The sequence below is a fragment of the Vulpes vulpes genome, chromosome 9 (genome assembly GCF_048418805.1).
Source record: "Vulpes vulpes isolate BD-2025 chromosome 9, VulVul3, whole genome shotgun sequence".
In the NCBI taxonomy this organism is placed as follows: Eukaryota; Metazoa; Chordata; class Mammalia; order Carnivora; family Canidae; genus Vulpes; species Vulpes vulpes.
The window spans coordinates 52,415,423-52,439,901 of NC_132788.1; the positions used below are offsets into that span (position 1 = coordinate 52,415,423).

General features: G+C 40.1%; 1 protein-coding gene across 6 annotated transcripts in view; it reads right to left on the reverse strand.

Annotated features, from left to right (window-relative positions):
• Positions 1-15,999, reverse strand: part of VPS36 (vacuolar protein sorting 36 homolog) — a 29,839-nt gene extending 13,840 nt beyond the window's left edge. For 2 of the 6 annotated variants that reach the window (XM_072720102.1, XM_072720099.1), the window contains exons 1-6: positions 15,527-15,732; positions 9,018-9,086; positions 7,060-7,130; positions 3,914-4,028; positions 2,792-2,881; positions 1,962-2,048 (exon numbers count right to left, since the gene is read on the reverse strand). In XM_072720102.1, coding sequence (XP_072576203.1) covers positions 1,962-2,048; positions 2,792-2,881; positions 3,914-4,028; positions 7,060-7,121 — 354 coding nt within the window. In that variant the 5' untranslated portion in view covers positions 7,122-7,130; positions 9,018-9,086; positions 15,527-15,732. Of the gene's footprint in view, positions 1-1,961; positions 2,049-2,791; positions 2,882-3,913; positions 4,029-7,059; positions 7,131-9,017; positions 9,087-15,009; positions 15,326-15,526; positions 15,733-15,817 lie in introns of those variants that run through there. The other 4 variants (XM_072720103.1, XM_072720098.1, XM_072720101.1 and 1 more) reach the window with 4 other exon arrangements.
• Positions 16,000-24,479: the final 8,480 nt, after the last annotated feature.

A 24,479-nucleotide genomic window follows, 5' to 3' on the forward strand; every position in this document is an offset into this window, starting at 1 on the left:
ACCAAATAGTAAGGAAGCTATCAAAGTCTGCCAGGTCACATTAAAAGCACTCAGGAGCCAACTTGAAGAGGCTCCCACTGACCGCAGATGGGACAATGTGAGCTTTAAACAGGATAATAATTGCAACTGACTGAAATCCATCAAATATATTAAAATCTATAAATTCATAATAATATGTAAAAAAACCTCTAATGAGTTGCCATTGGAGGATGATAAGGAACCAATTTATCATCTTGATGATAAAGAAAATGGTACTCATCTTGCTTTCCCGGTATGAACTATTATCACTGAGTAGCCAAATAATAGATGAAAGGAAGCATCACTTCAAAAAGTATTCCAACTAATAAAAAATAAATCCTAGACTATCACCATTTGTAACCACCAATGAACCAGGAGATCTATGCAATGAACATGAATAACTGCTGCCCTCATCAACAAAGACATGATGTGCTTTCTTAGGAAAAACATAGCATCACTGCTAGTCTCACCAAAGGGGTCAAACACAATTTGATCAAGCCTCTGGATCCAGCTGCCAATTTGCAGGAAATACATAGAGCTGAGGAACATATACAACTTAGCCATAAATCTGAGATCAGTAAAATCTAGGCTGTGGGTATTGAATAGGTCAAATGACCTTGGTCTCTCAATGATAATCTATATTTTCAATCTAGTGGGCCCAGAATTGGTACTATAATGGTTAATTCTATGTATTGACTAGACTAGATCATGAGGTACCCAGGTTTTTGATCAAACGTTATTGATGTGTCCGTGAGGGTATTCCCATGTGAGGTTAACCTTTGAATTGGTAGACAGACATAGAACTGCCCTCCTCACTGCGGGTGGGCAACATTCAATAAGCAGAGGGCCTCATGGAACAAAAGGTTGGAGGAAGGGAGAACTCACGCTTTGACTGCTGCAGCCAAGTCTTACCCAGCCCTTGGACTGGACCTAAACCATCAGCGCTCCTGGTTCTCAGGCCTTCAGACCCAAATTAGGAATTCTATCACCAGCTTTCCTGGGTCACTAGCTTGTAGGTAGCAGATTGTGGGACTTTCCAGTCCCTACAATCACGAGTCAATTTCTTATATTAGATATCAATATAGAGAAAGAGATTGATACCTACTTTTGTATACCGATATCTTTTTATCTCCCATTGGTTGTTTCTCTGGAGAACCTTCATTAATACAGATATCTCATAACCATTTGCAGCTTAGATTTTATTTGATTGATATACATCTTTGAAATTCTATGAACAGCACTAGTCAATGGAATTTGACTTCCAAGGTATTATTAAAAACTGAAGAATTACTTCAGAGTCATTTCAAAAAAAGTCCAGGACCACTTCTATATAAACATAGGAAAACCAATGACATGTTCCGATATAGTAGCTGACTGCAGAATCTAACATCCATAACTGCTTTTCTTAACTAGACTTCTTTTCCTTCCACTTGCATTTCCTCAGCTATGATGAAGTTGCAGAAACACTGTGATGCACATGTTCAAGGCTGTTCTCCTAGTGGAAGGAATGGGCTGATCTGTGCCTCTCTTACTGTGTCTATGTCTGGTTCCTGAGCGGTCAGTGATGTCTGGCCAGGTTAACAGCCACAGAACAGCATTTTCCCCTCAACTAAGTTAACCAAACATCCAAGATAATTATACAGAATTCATTAGGAGTATTCTCCAATCAACTCCATCTAGACTTTAAAATTTACACAAAACAACCCATGATGTTTTCTAACATCACAGAAAACATTTCATTTTCATTTCATTTTGGGAAAGGTTTTGAAAACATGTTTTGCCTAAATTATGCCAACCTGAAGATGACCTAGAATAAGAGACCATGGCTTCAGGCAAACTAAATATATTCCAATACACAGAATGGAATGAGTCACAGCTACCTCCAAAAGAATAAACACAAATGGCTAAAAAAGACAGCTGACTGGAACTTATGGATGAGTTACCTCAGAAATGTTTTTGTCAGTTTCTTTCCTTTTTTCTTCCAATTTCCTTTCGATGCCTACAATTCCTACAGCTCTTATTCTTCCTGGCTGAAAAAAGTAGAAAACACAACATACAAAATAGGAAGGACACACTCTTTTGCAGCCCACCACAATGTTTTTTCAATGGCAGAAAGGGACTGACAAAGAACCAAAGAAAACCAGCATATGATTACATCTAGTTTCCTTTCAAAATATGTCAGTTTCTCGTCATACATAATGATCTTCAAATCATTATTTAAAAAAAAAATTGAACATACATTAACTGGCATAATTTACTCTGTATTTTAGTTATAAATTAAATTCGTATCTGTTCTTTGGCAAGCTATTATACTTCTATCAGATTTTTTTTTTAAGTTTTTTTTTTGTATCAGATATTTAATAGGGTTTCAAACATGTAAGAAATTGTAGTTAAAATCTTGGTATTTGATAGTTATTATACAAACTACTTTCACACATTTGAGTGCCTATCTATAGGTGGTGGTTAATTTAGACTGGCCTGAAAACATCACTCAGAGGCACTGTTCTCTCAGATGCCACAATGATTATAAAGGACAGAATGCAGTGAATGGAATCTAACATCTACCACCCCAAGAATGACTCTGGTGAGTAGTCATTATTTTTGCTAAGTGTCTACTATCTGCAGAGCACTAAATTAGGTTCTATGAAAATAAATCTTTAATCAGAATATCATCATTGTTTCTGGCAAGTTCTATAATCACAGAAATCTTTTCCCTTAATGAAGATACAGTACAGAACGGAAAAGAACTATTAAGAAACAGTTGCAACAATACCTGGGGTCCTCTATTTGTTTGCAATGACTGGGAAACTGGCATATTCTCCCATCTTCTCTGTGTCATTTCCTCAGATAAACGCCTGTAAAACTGTGGTCCACACACACTTTAAATGAGTCAGTCAGGTTACAGTATCCTCATACAAATCATTCCTTAACATTTCTTTAGTTGAAAAGGTCTGTTCAGTCATCTTGCAACAAACCTAGAACTCTCAGGGACATCAAAAGAAACCAAAGGAAGTTCTTTTCTTGGATCAGCTTCAGAAAGCACAAAGGGGGGGGAAAAAAAAAGAAAGAAACTGACCTTCTATATAAACTGAGCTATTCTCAACAAAGAGATGAATGACATTGAATAAATAGACTTACTTTAAACAATCCCACATACGTGGATTGTTTTCAATCTATAGTGAAACAGATACAGTGCCAAGAAAAATATACAACCATTATTCATGAAGGAAGCAGAGAATAATTTGTCTGGTGAAAACGTGAAGCCAGAAATTAAGGCCAAAACATCCCTCACTCACAAAAAATCAACTACATTGTTTAACTACAGTGAAAATGACTTCAGTTAGTCGCTTATATTTGCTTAGCGCCTACTGTGTGAAGAGCACTGGGTGAAGTGCCATATAAAAAACCCACATAAATAATTTAGGGTATCAATGTGGAAATAAACACATTTGTAAATATCTGAAGAATACTTATATACCGACTTACTAATCAGAACGTGTAAACTATCATACAATGGACTAAGTACGTAAGTGATTAGATTTGTGTGGCATCAAGGAAGAAAGACTTCCTGATTTAAGGCTGGTGAGCTATTAGATACTGAGATATTGTCACATTTCACTGCATTATACTCTGCCTCTTTAACTAAGCCACTGAAAAATTTACTAGTAGCCTAATGGCATGACTTACTGTATTTCTAGCTTCTGCTTTTTCCTTGGGACCACACCCTCCTGTTTCCTGTTCCCAAAACTTAAACTTCGTATTTTCTACTGATAAGGCTTAAGATACCATAAAAATTTAATTGAAAAATATGGTGAAACCTGGTATGTTGTACAGTATCAATTTACAGCATATTAACAAAGAACAACAAAAACAAAAATGAGGACATGCTTCCTACCTCAATCTGGCCATGTTCTTTGAAGGATAGTTTGATGTAGGAGTTCTTACTACTCTGGAACGGACCAGGTTCTTTGTTGGATGGAGGTGGGTGAAGATGAACCACTATTTTGGCACTGAAGTATAAATGTAGTGAATTTAATTACCTTTTAAGAATCACTAATTCTATTTTCATAACCTTTAATATATCTCAATTCACTTTTAAAATTCATGTATAAACAAAGGACATCCTGAAAGGAATCCTTTTAAACTCTGTATTAATTCAGTATTAATGAATCTTTCAAAAATACCTCTACTTACAACTTCTAAACTATGATCCAAGAAGTTCAAGTTACTAGCTCTATAGATTATTTAAAACTGTGGTTTCAAAAAATAAGTTCAAAATGAGTTTTCGAAATTTGGGATAGTTCATTATTTTGGTTTATGATTAAGGCTTTCCATGTACAGAGTCATCCCTGAGGTTACCAGGGGACCTATAATTTCTGCCAAAGCATACTACTCTATTCATTTAAAAACAAACTATGAAAACTTATCTGTGAAAACTGGCCAACTGACATTTTATTAAAACACCATCTAAAACTAACATTCTACAGTATCATTTTTGGAAAATGCTGCTCAATCAATAGCATGATCTAGAAGATAATCCAACAGCAAAAATAAGTCTCAAAATACTGCTGCTCTGGAAACACAAAATACCAAAATCTCTATGACTACCATTATCTTCTGTGCTATTAAAAATACCACTATATTTGTTCAGTTTCATAAGCCCCTTTCCTGTTCCTCCCCCCCCAACACCTGTTCAATAAATAATCTTCTTCCAAAATTAGCAAAACCAAAAACCTCAATCAAAATACTTTGGATACGCAGCTTAGAGCTTTTTCTTTATGATCACATTACAGATTCATCCATTTATTGCTCTATTTTGTTTAGGCCCCTATGATTGCCCAAATGTCACTGTCAAATTGAAATACCATGTGTGGGGCCTCCTCAGTGTAATAAATGCTTTGGTTATTAAACTGGGGCCAGACTTGTAAGGCTTCTTCACCTATTCCTTTGTGGTGAACTTCTTTAAATGAGGTGAGCAAATAAACTATGCAAGCACAGTAATAGGACTGTTTGAAATGAACTGTCAAGGAGGGCAACAAAATACGACAATTAGGCTAAGGTGAACAAGCAAAGCAGTACACAACTGATTTTTAAAACTAAAAAAGGGGATCCCTGGGTGGCGCAGCGGTTTGGCGCCTGCCTTTGGCCCAGGGCGCGATCCTGGAGACCCGGGATCGAATCCCACATCGGGCTCCCGGTGCATGGAGCCTGCTTCTCCCTCTGCCTGTGTCTCTGCCTCTCTCTCTCTCTCTCTCTCTATCATAAATAAATAAAAAAATTTAAAAAAATAAAAAAATAAAAAAAAAATAAAACTAAAAAGGCCTGGGCCCTACTATCAGATTTTGTCAAAGGAAACTCAATGAAGAACTAAAATGAAGCTTAAAAATCCCAAAGTCAGCATAAATGATCCAGACCAGTTTTTAAATATATTCTTTTGCAGGTGATTGGATTACCATATTTCAAGTTTAAAAACTCCCCAATCAAAGAAGCATCTTGGGTTGAGACAAGTTAAAAGGTGATACTATATGTGCAACTCTGAATCAATGAAATATGGTAATTGCTGACAACTAAAGAGAATATTTGAGAAAAATTAACCTGATACATTATTAAATTCTTCCTCACTGGAGATGTTTAAAAATAAGACACTAGTGGGGAAGGTAAATATTTTATATAATTTTTGTCATACAATTTAGATTTTCTTGGGACACAGCAGAAGAAAATTCAAATGATCTGGAGCACCTTCCAGTTTTACTTTGTAGAACTTAAGGTAATATATACAAATATCAAATCATTATGTTATACACCTGAAACTCATACAATGTTATTTCTAACTGAACCTCCATTTAGAAAAAAAAGAACTTAGTAAGATGGAAAAAAGTGACAAGAGGAAAAACAGAAACTGGAGAAAGAGTCTACTCTAAACACCTAAGCCTTTATTAATCTTTTTAAAACATCAGTTTCTTTTATGTTAAATAAGCAATCTTTCATGCTAGCTACAACATTCTGATTAAGGCATGCATTGCATTTCCAGGAAGTTCAACATTTGTTTCACCTCTACTGAAATAACTATATTAAAGTTCAAAATGGGCCCACATGGAAAAAAAAAAATCTGATCAGCAATATTTGTTCATAACTTGCCCTCAATTACATGTACTTAAAATATAAAGCCAGAATTTTTAACATACTTGATTAAAAGAAATATTTTAACATGTGGCTTTAAACGAGGGTGATCACATATCCTGGTTTGCTTAAAACTGTCTCATTTTATGCTTCCTTGGTCCAATTATAAACAGCAGCCCCATGGCACCTGGGTGGCTCAGCTGGTTAAACACCAGACTTGGTTTCAGCTCAGGTCACAATCTCATGGGTCATGGGATCAAACGCTGAGTCCTAGCTCTGCACTGGGCTCCAAGTTCAGTGGGAAGTCAGCTTGATAGACTCTCTGCCTCTGCCCCTCCCCCTACACATGTGAGTGCACCCATTCTCTCTCTCAAATAAATAAATCTTAAAAATAAAATAAAAAACAGCGCCTCCTGTTACTACTATAAACATCCCAATTTGGACAATAACTATCATGATACTCTATTTAACACTGATACCTGAAAAAGTCAAAGTGTAGAAAATTAATGATCAACTAGAAATAGGAGTAAAGTCAGTCATTTTTCTCAGATGAATCACTTCTGATTTTAAGTACTAGATACACAGACACATCAAAGCGAAAGTCTCTGGAAATACATGCAATGACAGCTGCCCAACATTTATTTATTTTGACCCAAGGATACTATAGCAAACCTTAATGCTTCATTTGTGCTGTAAGAATGACTTCCATTTATCCCTGAGTTTAATGTAGGAAACGTCTTCTTAGGGGAGCTCCTGACCAATGATTATAAATAATAGTTTAGATTATTACAATCTAATTGTACAATCATTAGATTCATTCCCAAACAGGCAATCATGGCACAGCAGTAAATCTACTGAGTTAATAATGACAACTTGACTGGAACATTTTTGTGAATCAAGACTGCACTGTAGACACCTCACCTTTTCCCAATTCCAGCTGCCTGTTCTTCAATGAACACAATTTGGGAAAGAAGAATGGCCATGCAGCACTCCTAGAAGGAAACCACACAAACAGGATTCATAAGACTCTTTGTCAGAAACCTTGGTTTTATAGTATTTAAGAGTGTCATATACTTTTGAGGTACTTAATAATAAAACAATTTTAAAAATAATAAAATGATTTTATTCCTTAAATAAGCTGAAGGAGAAATGGAATGAAAATAGTACTGCGGTGGCATTTTGCTGCATAGAAAAACATAAGAGGTTTATTTTTTTAAAGATTTTATTTATTCATTCATGAGAGACACAGAGAGAGGCAGAGACAGAAGGAGAAGCAGGCAGGGAGCCTGATGTGGGACTCGATCCTGGGGCAACGGGATCACGACCTGAGCTGAAGGCAAATGCTCAAACATTGAGCCACCCAGGTGTCCCAACATTAGAGGTTTAAAAGCCACTGTAACTACCAAACCAAAAAAAGAACAGAACAGGTAAATCAAAACAACTTTAAGGAGTGTGCTGTACAGGTGATCTTTTTTCTTTTTAAATTTTCTGTATTTCATTCACCATTTTTAACAGAAAATACTGATATAGGTTCCCTTTATTAGCACATTTATTTTTAAGTTATTATAAATGACTGGCATTTAATAGGTCTAAGGATTTCTAAATTAGTCTCTTTATATGATAATCAAAAAATTATACTAAGATTAATTTATAAATGTTTTAAGGATACCTATCCTTCCAACAAAGACTTCTTTCCTAAATATATACTTCTTTTAAAAGAATTAGACACCATTAATAGGTGTAGGTATGTATTACCAACAAGGATAATACCACCACTAAGGGAACAAAGACTGATTTTGGGGGGCCAAAGAGAGTCAGATTTTGCAATAATTAGTGGCCTTTCATAAAGCCTCAGTACAGGGGCACTTAGGTGGCTCAGTCGATTAAGCATTTGCCCTCAGTACAGATCACATGATCCCAGGGACCTGGGATCAAGTTCCGTGGGCTCCCTGCTCATCAGGGAGTCTGCTTCTCCTTTTCTCCCTGCCCTTCCCCCTGCTTGTGCTCTCTCTCTATTAAATAAAATATTTAAAAAAAACACACAACAACAAAAAACCAAAGAGCCTCAGTACAGTATATAGTTTGCCTATAAAATTAAAATTTCATGGTGAAGGGTGCAGCAATTATGAAAATAAAATAGATTGTTTATTTTACTTGGCAACACTGAAATTTACATACACATACACTTTGAAGTTAAGCTCTTTGGAATAAAAATAGCTTTATATATATAACTTGTTCTCTCTTCCTAGAAATGAAAAAACAAGGAGTTTTCTCCTTTTGCTGAGTGACTTAGAGGCTATTCTTCTCAATATCTAGGTAAAAGCATGTACTCCCCTGCAGACCTATCCTTCAGATTCTCAGAAACAGGTTACTCTGAGGATCCCTGACAACAAATGGTTTGTTGTTGTTCCCATTACACATAAAACATTCAGATATGGGGTATATTTATATTCTCACTGGGGTTTAAAAACAGGAGTGAGAGCAGCCCAGGTGGCTCAGCAGTTTAGCACTGCCTTCAGCCTAGGGCCTGATCCTGGAGACCCAGGATGGAGTCCCACGTCGGGCTCCCTGCATGGAGCCTGTTTCTCCCTCTGCCTGTGTCTCTCTCTGCCTTTCTCTCTCTGTCTCTCATGAATAATAAAATCTTTAAAAACAAACAAACAAACACGAGTGACCATGATTCTCTCTCTATTCAGCAAATGAGGGACAACCCCGAAGTCCTCTATCTGTACTCCATTCAGAGAGATCACATGAGACCGTTCTTTTAACATTCTGAAAATGGAAATTTATCACATTTTTTAGTTAAGAAAGAAAGAGATAAAGGACCTCAGTGATTTAAAACCTAGAACAGATAAAAAAAAAAAAACCCTTTATCTTACATGATTTTTCTGATCTCTCCAAATTAGTCGGTGCGTACTAAGAAGGAGGGTGCCAGCATCAAATTTTATCTAGAAAGAGAAGATCATCACAGAACATTAATGATGTATATCAATGTGGTTCAGATTTTATTCCTCATGAATTACACAATAGTAAGTTAATCGTAAAAACATTTGAGAATTAGGCTTACCACAAATTAAGGAGAAACAATGCTACACACTTCATAAGCCATATACGTCTTGTGTGTGTGTGTGTGTGTATGGTTCAGTAGTTGAGCGTCTGCCTTCAGCTCAGGGCGTGATCCCCGGGATCAAGTCCCACACACACATATACGTACAGCCTTAATAAAATTATGAAAAAAAATCGCAAACAACCTAGATGTGTAAAAACAGGCTAGTGGTTAAGTCAAGTATGATACATTCATACTGTGGAATCCATACAGACGTTAAAAAAGAATGAGGAAGAACTATATGGACTATCATAGAATTCTACAAGAGTTAGCGGACAAAAGCAAGCAACTTTACAGCATATCACATAGAATGTAATTGGATAGATAATCTCCATATACCCCAAAATACATTGTGAGATATATGCATTCTGATTCAGTTGTTAAAATGTGGGGGGAAGGGGTGAGAATGGGCATTTAGAATTGATGAAATATGGTAAATTCTCCACATAGATTAAGTGAAAAAAAAAAAGCAAGATTCAGAACTTTGTATGCATAGTATTATTACAAATTTGCATTTTAAATAAGGAAATACAATCTACTTTATACAAATACCTATGCATGATACATATGCACAGTTCTCTAGAATGATGCCCTGGTAGCCTCTGAGGGGCTACTGAGTGACAAAGAGACAAAGGTGAAATGGAGATTTTAACTGTAGACTTTTTGGGCTTTGGGGACTTTTGTCATGGGATCATGTCACCTACTCAAAATAAAAATGTAATAAAGTGTAAAAACTATTTTTAGGGATGCCTGGGTGGCTCAGTAGTTGAGCGTCTGCCTTCGGCTCAGGGCATGATCCCTGGGATCGAGTCCCACATTAGGCTCTCTGCGAGGAGCCTGCTTCTCCCTCTGCCTATGTCTCTGCCTTCTCTCTGTGTCTCTCATGAATGAATGAATGAATGAATAAATAAAATCTTTAAAGAAAAGAAAGATATCTTTAAAAAATAAAAAATATTTAAAAAAACTATAATACAATCACACACACAAAAAATGCCATCTATGTCTTTAGGACCAAACCCTTAATCCTCATCATTTATTATTATGCATTGAAAATTATATAAAATGAGCAAATTTTAGAGCTGAAACCCAAGAGATAAGATATCAAATCCCTTCATTTGCGTTAAGATCAAGAAATATATTGGAAGCTTCTATTAACTGTAATTACTAGGAAGTAGAATTTGTCCTAAGGTAGGACTTATTTGTATCCTTTTCTAAGGAGTAATTAGTTATTTCAAAAGTTAAAAGTTGGTCCCATTTTAAGGCTACCTTGCAAGACAAATTCAGAGAGGGAAGAGAAGGTGCGTGCAAGACGGGTGAAGGGGAGTGAGATTTAAGGGCTTCCTGTTACAGAAGGAATGTCATGGGAACAAAAGGAATATGATCAATGATACCAGATTCACATTAGGACAGGTGGTGGCTACAGTTGTGGTGAACACAGCATAGTACATAAACCAGTCAAATCACTATGTATGTTGTACGCCCCAAACTAACAGAACATTGTGTGTCAACTACACTCAAAATTTAAAAATCCTTTAATTAAAAAATAACTTCAAAGGAAAGCATTTTCACTAGGGTCCAGTTTATCAGAAATAATCCTTTGGAATTTAAAATAATGTGGTTAAAAATAAATAAATAAATAAATAAATAAATAAATAAATAAATAAATAAAATAAAAGAATGTGGTTACAAATGTCTATCACATGAATAACCAATTAGAACATTGTTATATTTCATTTTTAAGTAAAAATAATCATGAAATTAATTAAGTATGCAAATTGAGATTTAATATATTACAAGATACTCATGATATTAACAAATAAAAAAGTAGGTTTCAAAGTAGTATACATAGCATAATTATACACACAGCCACAAACACATAGAGAATGTGCCAAAGTTTATGGTAGCAGGATTACTATTATTTCAAGTTTCTTCTTTTGGCTTGTCCATATTTAACAGCTTTATTATTTGTTTAGTAAAAAAATTTAAAAATTGTTAGAAACATATATAACAATTTCCTGTAATCTGGAGTGTATATAAATTTTTTGTTAAGTCAAACATACACAGAAATACTGTTTCTGTCAGAAAAACTCTTTGTATAATCGATAAGCAGTACAGTTTTAATATGAATTTTTAAAAATTGTTTTCTAAGAGCAAGGTATGACTCTACTAGCAATATGTTAGTAATCATCAATATGGTTATAAGCTTTAGTGATAAGAGACCTAATGAACTATCTAGTCTAAAAAACTCTGTTAAGAGATCATTCCACAAAACTATTTCAACACCTCAGAGAAAACACTTGATGAATTCCATGTTTTCTACTAAATCGGAAGTAAAGGGGATCCGGGGGTGGCTCAGCGGTTTAGCACCTGCCTTGGGCCCAGGGCATGATCCTGGAGTCCCGGGATCAGGTCCCACATCAGGTTCTCTGTATTGAGCCTGCTTTTCCCTCTGCCTGTGTCTCTGCCTCTCTCTGTGCGTCTCTCATGAATAAATAAATAAAATCTTTAATAATAATAATAATAATAATAATAATAATAATAATAAAAAATCAGAAGTAAAACATACATACTCCTGGCACTTGATTCATTCTGGCTTCAAATGTTTATAGCAAAACCAAATTAATTGAGCTTTTGAGACTTTAAAAACCTCTTTTTTGTCAATGAGTAAGATTTCCCCTTTATAAAAAACAAGTATTTTATCAACTTGAGAGTACATGATGTTACATTACAGCATAACAGTTCTGATTAAGAAAATGCACTTTCTTTTACCGAAATTCCAGCATAGGGGTGAGAACTTAAAGCTGAAGGCAGAGTATATTCCATTGCTATGTTAATTAACAATGTGCAAACATAAAATGCTGCTGCTTTAAGTCAAGAAATTGTGTAATACTTCCCTTCAGGGATTCCAAGGGATTATGAGCTAAACCTGATAGACAAGTTTAGGCTGGTTTACTCCTGCCACTCAGAGCTAGAATAATTTTAACTACTTAAAGGTTGATCTAATGTAGACATGTGCTGGATAAGCTCTTACCCTGTTTTGTTTTATTATTTAGCATTTTTCTGTTTTATAACAGAAATTATTATTTTATAATACACAGAAAATTTGGGAAAAAATTTAAGTCTAAAAAAGAAAATGAAATCACTCATAATCATACCAGCCAGAGTGATGTGTATATACCCATACATATATATACATATGTATACATATGTGTGCATGTGTAAATAATGTTTAAATAAAATGAAGTCATCATATTTATAGTTTTATAACTTGCTGTTTTTCAATTGGTGGCCCTTCATTAGCAAGCCTTCATGTTGATTAAGGCCTGTCATATTTAATTAACTAAACCCTTTGGTAGACATTCAGATTGCTCCCAATTTTCTATGTAATAATGTAGAATATATATAAAAATGCTGAGATAAGCATCCTCATTCATTATATTTTTATGTATCTCTGATTATTTCTCAAGGGTAAATTCCTAAAAGTGAAAGAGCTAGATGAAAGAAAACAGACATTTTCTAAGTCTCCTGGAATATGCTGCCAACCTGCCACTTTATTATACATTACTATCCTGCTTTCATTTTATTTTTAAATTAGCTGAGGCTATAGAAGCTTCTGTGGATTTAAACAAATGACCTGTCTATGCTGCTTAAGAAAACAACATACTATCCAGCCATAAGGGGCCCATGAAAACTATGCCTGTAGAAACAAGCAAGCACACATTTATTCTCATGAGACACTTGGGTGTTTGGGCAGTGGGAAAAGCAGTACTGTGGTTCCACCCAATACCACGTGTGTGACCTCAGGTCAGAGTTTTCTCTCTTTTTTTTTTAAGATTTTATTTATTTGTTCATGAGAAACACAGAGAGAGAGACAGAGACACAGGCAGAGGGAGAAGCAGGCTCCCTGCGGGAAGCCAGATGTGGGACTCCATCCCAGGACCCCGGGATCATGCCCTGAGCCAAAGTCAGGCACTCAATGGCTGAGCCACCCAGGTCCCCAGCAAGTCACTAAGAGTTATTTTCTCATCCATAAAGTATCTCATATGTCCACTGAGAGGATTAAATGAGGTTATATGTAAAGCTCCTGGCACATAGTAGGTGCTCAAATTATTCAAGTCTTTTTTTTTTTTTTTAAATGTATTTTACACCCACAATGAGCCAAAAGATACAAGAACAAGTAAGGCACACTTTCTGCCCTCCAGGGGCGTCCACCTGTCTAGTAGACAGCCATATGCACACTTGCCTGAGGAATGTGTTGGGGGATGCAAAGCCATGAAGGCTAAGTAGACTGGACTGGAATGCCCTAGACCAAGGGAGCCAGTGAAAGATACTGAAAGAGGACTTGATCACATCTGGAAGCTGATAAGAGATTCCCAGAATCTTCAGGTAAAGGCTGGAAGCCTTCCAGCAGATGGAAAAAGCCAGGATATGGGGCTTTCCCCGAGGAATCAACCGAGCCCTCAGCCACACAGGGGACAGCTCAGCCAGTGACCATTAGATGGAGCTCAGCAGGCTTGTCTGATTTCTGCTTCAATTGCAGGACATCCCTCCCTCGCTACCCTCAGCTTTTACCACAGTTAAGAATTCTTCAGTAGGGGGGATCCCTGGGTGGCGCAGCGGTTTGGCGCCTGCCTTTAGCCCAGGGCGCGATCCTGGAGACCCAGGATCGAATCCCACATCGGGCTCCCGGTGCATGGAGCCTGCGTCTCTGCCTCTCTCTCTATCTCTCTGTGACTATCATAAATAAATAAAAATTTTAAAAAAAAATTAGAAAAAAGAATTCTTCAGTAGGGCAGCCCCGGTGGGGGTGGCGCAGCGGTTTAGCGCCGCCTGCAGCCCAGGGCGTGATCCTGGAGTCCTGGGATCGAGTCCCACGTCAGGCTCTCTGTAATGGTGCCTGCTTCTCCCTCTGCCTGTGTCTGTCTCTGTGTGTGTGTGTGTGTCTCTCTCTATGAATAAATAAAAAAAAGAAAGAATTCTTCAGTAGATCAAAGTGTCTTAACTAAATTTTCCCCGATACCTTTTGATTAATCCTCTGATAACTACATCTACTTGTCCGCTAAAAGAAGTAGTGTGGGATCCTGCAAAAGTGTGACTTCCAGCAGGGGATTGTCTTTAGGGAGTCTTTGAAGGCCAATCTATGATTCTCAGCATTCAATTCTGAGAGGGAGGCATAATCAAACCAGCTGAAAGAGGGTAATTTGATTACGCTTCCCATTTACAAAAGTTTGAAGGTGTTTGAAATGTTCAAACATTTAGCTTGTCAGAAAAACGTTTAGCTAGTCACTGCGACCAAACGACGCAAACCTAATTTGAGGTCAAGCTCATAAAAGTGCTGAGGCAGGAAATGGAGTAAATCTAAGCAAGTTATTTTAAGAAAAAGACCTTGTCTTGGTCATGGAGACAACAGAGTACACGGAAAATACCCTCAGGGAGGCAGAACACCTGGGTCCTACGTCACATCAACTGTGCCCCTGGATAGCTGGGTGACCCCTGTCCTCCACGACCTAGGAGGAAGGAAGTCTCAAGCGTCTGCAGGCACCGACCAGGAAAAGCTATGCGTCAAGGAACAAACGCAAACGTACAGAGGCAAGTTTCATCAACAAGACCACGAAGAAGAGACAGCAAGTGAAAACTTCTGGAAACTAAAAATGCTGGTGAACAAGCGGGTTTTTAGCACTCTTCTGATTCCAACTTACAGCTTCACCCAGAAGGGGTTAGTAGTTTCCCCCCAGCCCTCCAAGCAGTCTTAACGGCTGACTTGCCTCAAGCTTGTGCCCTCCTTGCTGGCTGACCCAAGTCCCCTCGGTGTGCACAGAACCCAGCTCCTTCCCTGGAGGCCTGCAGACCACTGGCCCTGAGGAGTGAAGGGCCAGACTTTTCCAGAAGATACGGCCTGACCGCTCTGGAGATCAGCTGCGGCCAAGGCCAGCCGGGCTGTCCAGGGCCGGGGCACCTGCTTCTCCCGCACGGAGCACCTCCCTCCTTCCCCCGCCCCCTCGCCCTAGAAGCCCTTCCGGCTTCGCCGGGACGCTGAGGACGGTCCTTGGGACCCCAGCCCCCGGTCTTCCGGGGTCGCCCGCGTCCGGAACAGCGCGGCCTCCCTCCCCGCGCCGGCCCGCCCCGGCCCGCCCCGGCCCGCGCCTCGGGGGCGCGCATCTGCCGCGGGGCGCAGCCTCAGCCGAGCGCAGGCGGCTCCGCGCGGCCGCGGTGGGACGCGAGTCCGCCAGCCGGCGCGTCCCCTCCCCTCCCCGCGGTGCCTGGAGGACGAGCACGACCTACCACGTCGCTTCACAAAACGCACGCTCAAGACTCCTTTCCAAAGTCATTCCAGAAAAAAAAAAAAAAAGGCGAGGGTGCGGGGCGGGGGAAGAGCCCGGCGAGGCCCGGACACGCTTCTCGGAAACCCCTGCAGGGCGCCCCGCCGCACCCCGGGTCACGGCGGCGTCACTCACCGGGGCCCGCCGCGGCCCAGGGCTGCCGTCGCCGCCGCTCCCGGGCTCCGCGGCCCGAGCGCCCGGATGGAGGCCCCGCGGCGGCCAGACCGCGCGCCGTCCGGGAGCCCGCCCCTACCTTCTCCTCGCCGTCGTAGACGCGCACCCCGCGCTGCTGGATCACCAGGGTCTCGTTAATCTCCAGGAGGCCGCTGGTCCACACGAACCGGTCCATGGCAGCCGCCGGCCGGCCTCGCCGCTCGCCCGCGCGGGCGCTCCGGGGCGGCGAGCCGAGCGCCGCGCAGCCTGCGGCACCCCCTGGCGGCGGGCGGGGCGGAGGCCGGGCGGGGAGGCGGCCCAGGACCCGGGGTCCTGCGGGAGCGCCCCCTGGCGGGCGGGCGGCCTGAGCTCGGCGGGCGCGTCCACGCCGCGCTTTGTCGGCCTTGGGCGCGGCTCTGCAGCCCGAAGCTTAGGGTGGAGGGCGGTGGGGACTTTGGGGGACGCGGGCCGCAGCCTGGACTTCCTTACGGAGCATTATTCCTGCACATGTGTGCCGTTTCCTCGTCGATGCCCAGCGTGCTGACACGTTCATTAAAGGTTGTAGCTATTGATACTGTGACTTTTCGATTAAAGTTTTATCGCCTGAACTGTTTTTTTTTTATACAGCTGCGATCAATATGAAAGTACATGGGTGGCTCAGCGGTTTACCGTCCGCCTTCCGCTCAGGGCGTGATCCCGGGTACTGGGACCAAGTCCCACATCAGACTCCCCTCAGAGACCCTACTTCTCGCTCCGCCTCTGCCTCTGTCTGCCTCTTTCTGTGTCTCTCATGAATAAACAAATGAAATCTTTTAAAAAAAGTATTACCTTGTGCCCCTCTTTCTTCCCCATTAAGATCATTGTCATTTAAACATTTTCAATATCAACACGGACCTCATGAATTTAGTATACAGATCTTCCATAATTTTTCTGTGCCACAAACTGGTCCATGGATGCTGCTAGAACCTGCTGGGCTTCTGTCACTGCCTCTCTCATTTACATAGTTTACATTATAAATGGAACACCTATAGTAGTACTTGTACAACTGATATATTTTTGGGCCTTTAAGGATTATTTTCTTAGAGTGTCTTCCCAAAATAGAATTACTGCCTTAAAGAGTTTGCACACATTTTAGGCAGCTTGCTGCATACTGGGAACTTAACAAGGATGCAGTGCCACCTGCAGATTGGTCTTCTTTCCAAGGCCAAATAGTTGTGTCTATATTAGACATTATCATTTTTGTTATTTTTGCTACTTGACAGAGATTTTATTTTTTGATTCATTTACTGATGAGGCTATTTCTCAATACTTTTTAATCGAAAGAAAAAAATTTTTTAAAGTAGCCCCAACATGGAGCTTTAACTCACGACCCTGTGATTAAAAGTCAGATGCTCAGCAACAGAGCCATCCAGGTGCCCCTGTCAAAGGAAAATCTTGTCCCAAATAATGCCTAACACCCTGTGAGGTTGGACAGCCTCCATTAAGAGGATAAGATTATTAATTTAGACCAGATTAACACAAGTAAGGAGAAGAAAAGGCACAGCAAAGAAGACAGAGAAGGAGCACTAGTGAGATAGGACAACCAGGAGAGAATGGTGTCCTGGAAGCTAAGAAAACACGGTATATCAGGGAGAAGGAAAAAGCCGGTGTAAAATTCTGCCCACGGGTCAAGTCCATGGGACTGAATATGGCTCACTGCTTTTACCACGTGGAGTTATTTGGCAGCCTTGACAAGAGTGCCTGCAATGGGGGGAGGGGGGTTGGGGGTGCTGGGGGACAGGACAAGTCTGAATGGAGCAGTTTTAAAAGAGAAAGAGAGGAATTGTAGGTAGGGAACATAGACAACTCCTTTGAGGACTTTGCTGCAAAGGAGAGCAAAGAAATAGGCTGGTAACAGGAAGGGAAAGTGAGGTCAACGGAGTTTGGGTTGCTTGTTGATTTGTTTTCCAGGTGGAAAAAAAAAAAAGTATGTTTGAGTACTGATAGCAGTGAGAGAGACGGGAGACCTGCTTGAGTGATGTCCTTGAGAAGCTGAGAGAATGCGCAAGAGAGGGTCAGAGATGTGGCTATTATCAGAGGAGAGCAGAGTATGTGAGGCAGATGAATTTTTGTGACGGGAATCTGCAAACGTTCTCTGGAACTGCTTTGGTTTTCTCAGAGGAGGAAGCAAGACTAGAAGAAGAGAGAGGTGGTTGGAGTTACGAACACACTAGGATACTGATTGCCTGGCCTGCTTGAAGTTTCCCGATGTGTAATTTTAAAAAAAATTTTATTTATTCATGGAAGACACACAGCGGCAGAGACAGAGGCAGAGGGAGAAGCAGACTCCCTATGGGGAGCCCCATGCAGGACTCAATCCCTGGACCCCGGGGTTACACCCGGGGCCAAAGGTAGACCCTCAACCACTGGGCCACCCAGGCGCTACCACCCCCCCCACCCCATGCAATTAAAGTGAAGTCAGAGGAGCAATACTCCAGCCCCATTCAGAGGCAAAACCAAATGGGAGAGTAGGAAAGCTATGGATTTAATTAGGCATGTAGTTTTGCCTGGTCATGGATTGGGAAGGGAAGGGTCTAAGCAAGTCCAACACTAGACTACTTCTGCCTTTGTAAGTGATCTGTTCTGTCTGCCTGGAACCTATAAGATTTTCTCATTATCCTTGAAGTTCAGAAATTCTATCAGGTCAGAGATTCTGGGTGTATATCCCTCCTCATTTTCCTGCCTGTGAGATAATGACGCTTTTCAATTTGAAGACTCGAGTTGCTGTCTTCTTCAGAAAGATATTCTTCTATTATTAATTTGATTATTATTTCTGGTCTATGTGTTATTGTTTGGTTTTTTTTTTTTTTTTTTTTGCCCCTTTGGGACCTTTGATCATTTATTAAAATTTTTTTTTAATTTTTTATTTATTTATGATAGTCACAGAGAGAGAGAGAGAGAGAGAGGCAGAGACACAGGTGGAGGGAGAAGCAGGCTCCATGCACCGGGAGCCTGATGTGGGATTTGATCCCGGGTCTCCAGGATCGCGCCCTGGGCCAAAGGCAGGCGCCAAACCGCTGCGCCACCCAGGGATCCCTGATTATTTATTTTAAGCCCGTCATAACTGTCTCCCATGACCCCTACTTTTTCTCCTACCATATTCATTTCTATATATTGGGGGGATGAATTTGTGTTTTTCACAGTGACCATTCACTTTTCCAAGTCTTCTGTTGAATTTTTAAATTGGGAATTCTTTTAAGTTCTAGAATAATTTATTTATTTTTTTAAAAGATTTTATTTATTCATGAGAGACAGAGAAACAGAGACACAGGCAGAGGGAGAAGCAGCCTCCTTGTGGGGAGCCTGATGTGGGACTTGATCCCAGGACCCCAGGATCACGCCCTGAGCCAAAGGAAGATGTTCAAACACTGACCCACCTAGGCATCCCTAGAATAATGTTTTAGTTCCAGAAACACCTGAGTGACTGTTCCAATGACATCTACGTAGTGTTCTCATTTTATTTTTTTATTTTTTAAAGATTTTTATTTATTTATTCATGAGACACACACACACACACACACACACAGAGAGAGAGAGAGAGACAGAGACACAGGCAGAGGGAGAAGCGGGCTCAATGCAAGGAGCCTGATGTGGGACTCGATCCTGAGTCTCCAGGATCACACCCTGGGCTGCAGGCGGCGCTAAACTGCTGCGCCACCGGGGCTGCCCTCATTTTATTTTTAATAAAGTTTTCTTCTATGACATCCCTGAGTACACCCTCCACAGAGGTTTCCTATTCTAATTTCTCTTGTTCCTTCTGCTTTAAGCCACTGTCTCCTTAAGTGTCTTATAGTCACTTTTGCCTTTCAGTATCCGTGTACGTGAAATCTCACAGTGCCTATGTAAGGCTGCCTGTTAAAATCTCACAAGGACCCGTAGGCAAGGAGGTCAGTAAGTTGAGAACATCTCTTCTGAGTCACTTCAAGACAGGTCTGTCTCTTAGTTCTCAGCCTACTCATTTATTCAACAAGTATTCCAAAAATATTTATTGAATACCTGCTATGGTCAGGCACCATTCAACTCCTCTCTGGTACTGCTGGCAAGAGAAGCCCCTGGTTTCTCCCAAGCTGGGCAGGATTGACATTCAGGAAGCATTCCTCTTGGGTGCAAAACTTAGTGGGGGGGAGGGTGCCAAAAAATTCAGTAATCCATATGAATGATAGGTTAAAGCAATATGTGTGGGTTTTTGTTCTTTTCTCTTAATTGACTATATTCCCCATTCTGTACCTTGTATTCCCATGACTTATTCATTTCATAACTGGAAGCCTGTATCTCCCACTTCCCTTCACTCATTTTGCCCTCCCCTCCACCCTCTTCCCCTCTGGCAACCATTAGCTTGTTTTCTGCGTTTATGGGTCCTTTTCTGCTTTTTGTTTATTCATTTATTTTGTTTTTTAGATTCCACATGAGTGAAATCATATGGTACTTGTCTTTCTCTGACTTATCTCACTTAGCAGAATGCCTTCTATGTCCATTCCTGTTGTCACAAATGGCAAGATGTCATTCTTTTTACGACTAATACTCCTTGTATGTATATATACCACCTCTTCTTTATCTATTCATCTATCAATGGACACTTGGGTTGCCTTCATACCTTGGCTATTGTAATTAATACTGAAATAAACACAGAGGTGCATATTTCTTTTGGAGTGAGTGCTTTCACTTTCTTTGGGTAAATAACCAGTAGTGGAATTACTGGATCATATGGTAATTCTATTTTTAGTTTTCTGAAGAACCTCCATACTATTTTCCACCAAATTTGAGAACATTTCTTCTGAGTCACTTCAAGACAGGGCTCTTGGTTCTCACTCTACTCACTCATTCAATAAGTATTCAAAAAATATTTATTGGATATTTATTGAAGAGGCACTGTTCAACTCCTCCGTGATGCTGCTGGCAAGAGAAGCTGCTGGTTTGCCTTTCCACCAAATTGCACAAGGGTTCCTTTTTCTCCACATCTTCACAAACACTTATTTTTTCTCATCTTTTTTAACTTAGCCATTCTGAAAGGTATAAAGTGATATCTCATTGTGGTTTTAACTTGCAGTTCCCTAATGGTTAGTGATGTTGAGCATCTTCTCGTGTATCTGTTGGCCATCTGCATGTCTTCTTTGGAAAAATGTCAATTTAGGTCCTCTGCCCATTTTAATTGGATTGTTTGGTTTTGAGGGGTTGAGTTCTATAAGTTCTTTACATATGTTGAATATTAACCCCTTAATGGCTGTATTCTTTGCAAATATGTTCTCCCATTCAGTAGGTTGCCTTTTAGTGCTGTTGTTGGTTTACTTTGCTGTCCAAAAACTTTTTATTTTGGTAAAATAAAGCAGTATGTTTTTAAAAATCCAAAATTAATTCCAAAAAATCCATGATAAATAAAATATCACTTTAAATAAAGACAAGATCAACAGGCCAGAATTAGGCCAAGGTGAATGAGACCAGGCCATGTGTGTGAGGCCACTTACCTCACTCTTGTCCCAGTCTTTCAAGTACCAAAGCTGCATGCCTGCCCATGTGGCAGAAGAGTGAAGTCTCCCTTCCTTCCCTCTCTACTCTCAGGGCTCTGCATTTCCCCTAATCATGGAGTCACTGATCTGTAGCACAGGTTCTATAAGAAAGAGAAGACTCTTTCCAATGAACAGAAACCATCTTTTCTCCACTGAATTAAACTGCCACCTTTATCATGTTCTAAAATCCTTGTGTATTCTGGTCTATTTCTGACCCTTCTCTTGGTATTTTTGTATTTTTCATTTAATATCCTGAAAATATCTCAAAGTACTAAACATTATTTGACATTTTAATCATGGTAATATATCATTACATGTGATCATTTACTGTCATTTCCTGATTTTTTAGTATTAGATTATTTATGATTTTTTTTTGTCTTTTCTCCTATTGAAACTAATATCATGTAAGCTAAGTGTCCTAGTCTGATGGAGAATTGTGCAGACCTTGCAATGGTCCAAATTCTTGGACCTTGCGATGACTGATATGGTGGGCAGTATGGATATGAAAAGAAGGAATGCTTTTTGTCCTTGAGGTGCCCACAATTTGAAGCCTGACATATGACAGCTGCTAGGATAGACACTTGTACAAGGGTTTTCTCTTTCCAGGCTGGGCAAGGAGAAAGGCCATGTGTCTCAGACATATCAAGATATGAGAATGGAGTAGGCCAGAGTACCTGCCTGATAAATCATCAAAGAATGAGAACAGGGCATCTGTATTAGTTAGAGTTCTCCAGAGAAAGAAACAGAATAAAGAATTAGCTTGTGCTGTTATGGATGGATGCTGGCAAGTCCAAAATCTGCAAGACTGGCAGGCAGGCTGGAGACCCAGGAGAGCTAAGGCTATAGTTCAAGTCCAAAGGCCATCAGGCCATTGATCTGGAGAACTAAGAAGAGCAGATGTTCCACTTTGAGTCTGAAAGCCATCTGTTGCAGAATTTTTCTTGCTAGGAGTGGGGAGAGTCAGCCTTTTGTTCTGTCCAGGCCTTCAACTGATTGGATAAGGCCCACCCACATTATAAGGGACAATCTGCTGTACTCAGAGTCTGCCAATTTAAATGTCAACTTCAGGGATGCCTGGGTGGCTCAGCAGTTGAGTACTGCCTTTGGCTCAGATCAAGATCCCAGGGTCTTGGGATCGAGTCCAACATCGGGCTCCCCACAGGGAGCCTGCTTCTGCCTATGTCTCTGCCTCTCTGTGTCTCTCATGTATAAATAAATAAAATCTTAAAAAAAATAATGTCAACTTCACCCAAAACACCATCACAGAAACATCCTGAATAATATCTGACAAAATATCTGGGCACTCTGTGATCCACTCAGGTTGATATATAAAATTAACCATCATAGCATCTAACTAAAAGATGTTGAAATCCAATGAACAGGGCTGTCAGTTCCTAGATCCCTGACTTAGGAGAAGTCTCCAAAGATGAGAGTCAGGGAGAAAGAAAACTCAGAAGCCAGAAGGGCCAAGAAAAAGATCCTCTTTCACTCAGAATGCAACAATCAAGATTAAAACTATCCACCAGTCAGCTCCCTAAGAAGATCAGAGATAATAAAAGTATACACGGTTGGGTTCCATGACCTGGTATTCCACTACATGTAGGGAAAATCGTATAGGATCCCCTGTTTCCTGTGAGAGAACATCCTAGAATGTAATTTCATGACCAAAGCCACACACGCACACACACACACACACACCAGGTTATAAACCTTTTGAGTTAAGTATCTTATACAGCATAGCTCATAAACCTTGAGACCAAAACCAGAGTAAAGATATGAGAAGAAAGCTAGAGACAGAAGAAAAGCTTGATTTGTGAGTTTTGTTTTTCTGCCAGCATTATGTTCCCCTTCTAAAATATGATTTTTTAAAAGGATTTTATTTATTTATTCATGAGAGAAACAGAGAGAGAGAGAGAGAGAGAGAGAGAGAGAGGCAGAAACACAGGCAGAGAGAGAAGCAGGCTCCATGCAGGAAGCCCAATGTGGCACTTGATCCCGGGACTCCAGGATCACGCCCTGAGCCAAAGGCAGATGCTTAAGCACTGAGCCACCCAGGTGCCCCTAAAATACAACTTTTTAAATGATGATGTTCTTCTATAATAGTGGTAAAATATTAAAAACTGGTACAGGTATTTTTATTATCACTACTTAAAATTATTCTACATTATGATTTTTTTGAGTATGTAATGGGAAGATTTTTGTTCTTATAAGATCATATAAGATCTTATAAGATCTTATATAAGATCATATAAGATCTTATAAGATCTTATATAAGATCATATAAGATCTTATAGATCGGGATCCCTGGGTGGCGCAGCGGTTTGGCGCCTGCCTTTGGCCCAGGGCGCGATCCTGGAGACCCGGGATCGAATCCCACGTCGGGCTCCCGGTGCATGGAGCCTGCTTCTCCCTCTGCCTGTGTCTCTGCCTCTCTCTCTCTCTCTCTGTGTGACTATCATAAATAAAAATAAATAAATTAATTAAAAAAAAAAAAAAAAGATCTTATAGATCATCATAGTTGGTATATTATTAGTAACTCTGGTTCTTTTTCTTAAAGATTTATTGTAGAGAGAGTGAGAGAACACACAAACATGGGGAAGGGTGGAGGGAAAGAAGCTCAAGGAGACCCCACTAGTGCAGAACACAGGGGCTTAATCTCATGATGTGAGCTGAAACCAAGCATTGGTTGCTCAATGGACTGATTCACGCAGGTGTCCCTGGATCTCTAATTCTTTATTAAAAGCATGATGTATTTTGTTTTATTTTTATTTTTAATTAATTAATTTATTTATTTATGATAGTCACACAGGGAGAGAGAGAGGCAGAAACACAGGCAGAGGGAGAAGCAGGCTCCATGCACCGGGAGCCCGACGTGGGACACGGTCCCGGGTCTCCAGAATCGTGCCCTGGGCCAAAGACAGGCGCCAAACTGCAGCGCCACCCAGGGATCCCTGTTTTATTTTTAAATTGAAGTAAAATTGGTATTTAATATATGCTTTAGGTGTATAACATTATATAAAATCTGTATTCATTACAAAGTGATCACCTCTGAAAGTCTAGTTATCATCCACCACCATACATTTGACACCCTTCGTCCATTTAATCCCTCCCAACCCTCTGCCCTTTGGTAACCACCAATCTATTCTTTGTGTCTATAAGTTTTTCTTTTCTTTTCTCATTTGTTTTGTTTTCTTTTTAGATTCCACATATGAGTGAAGT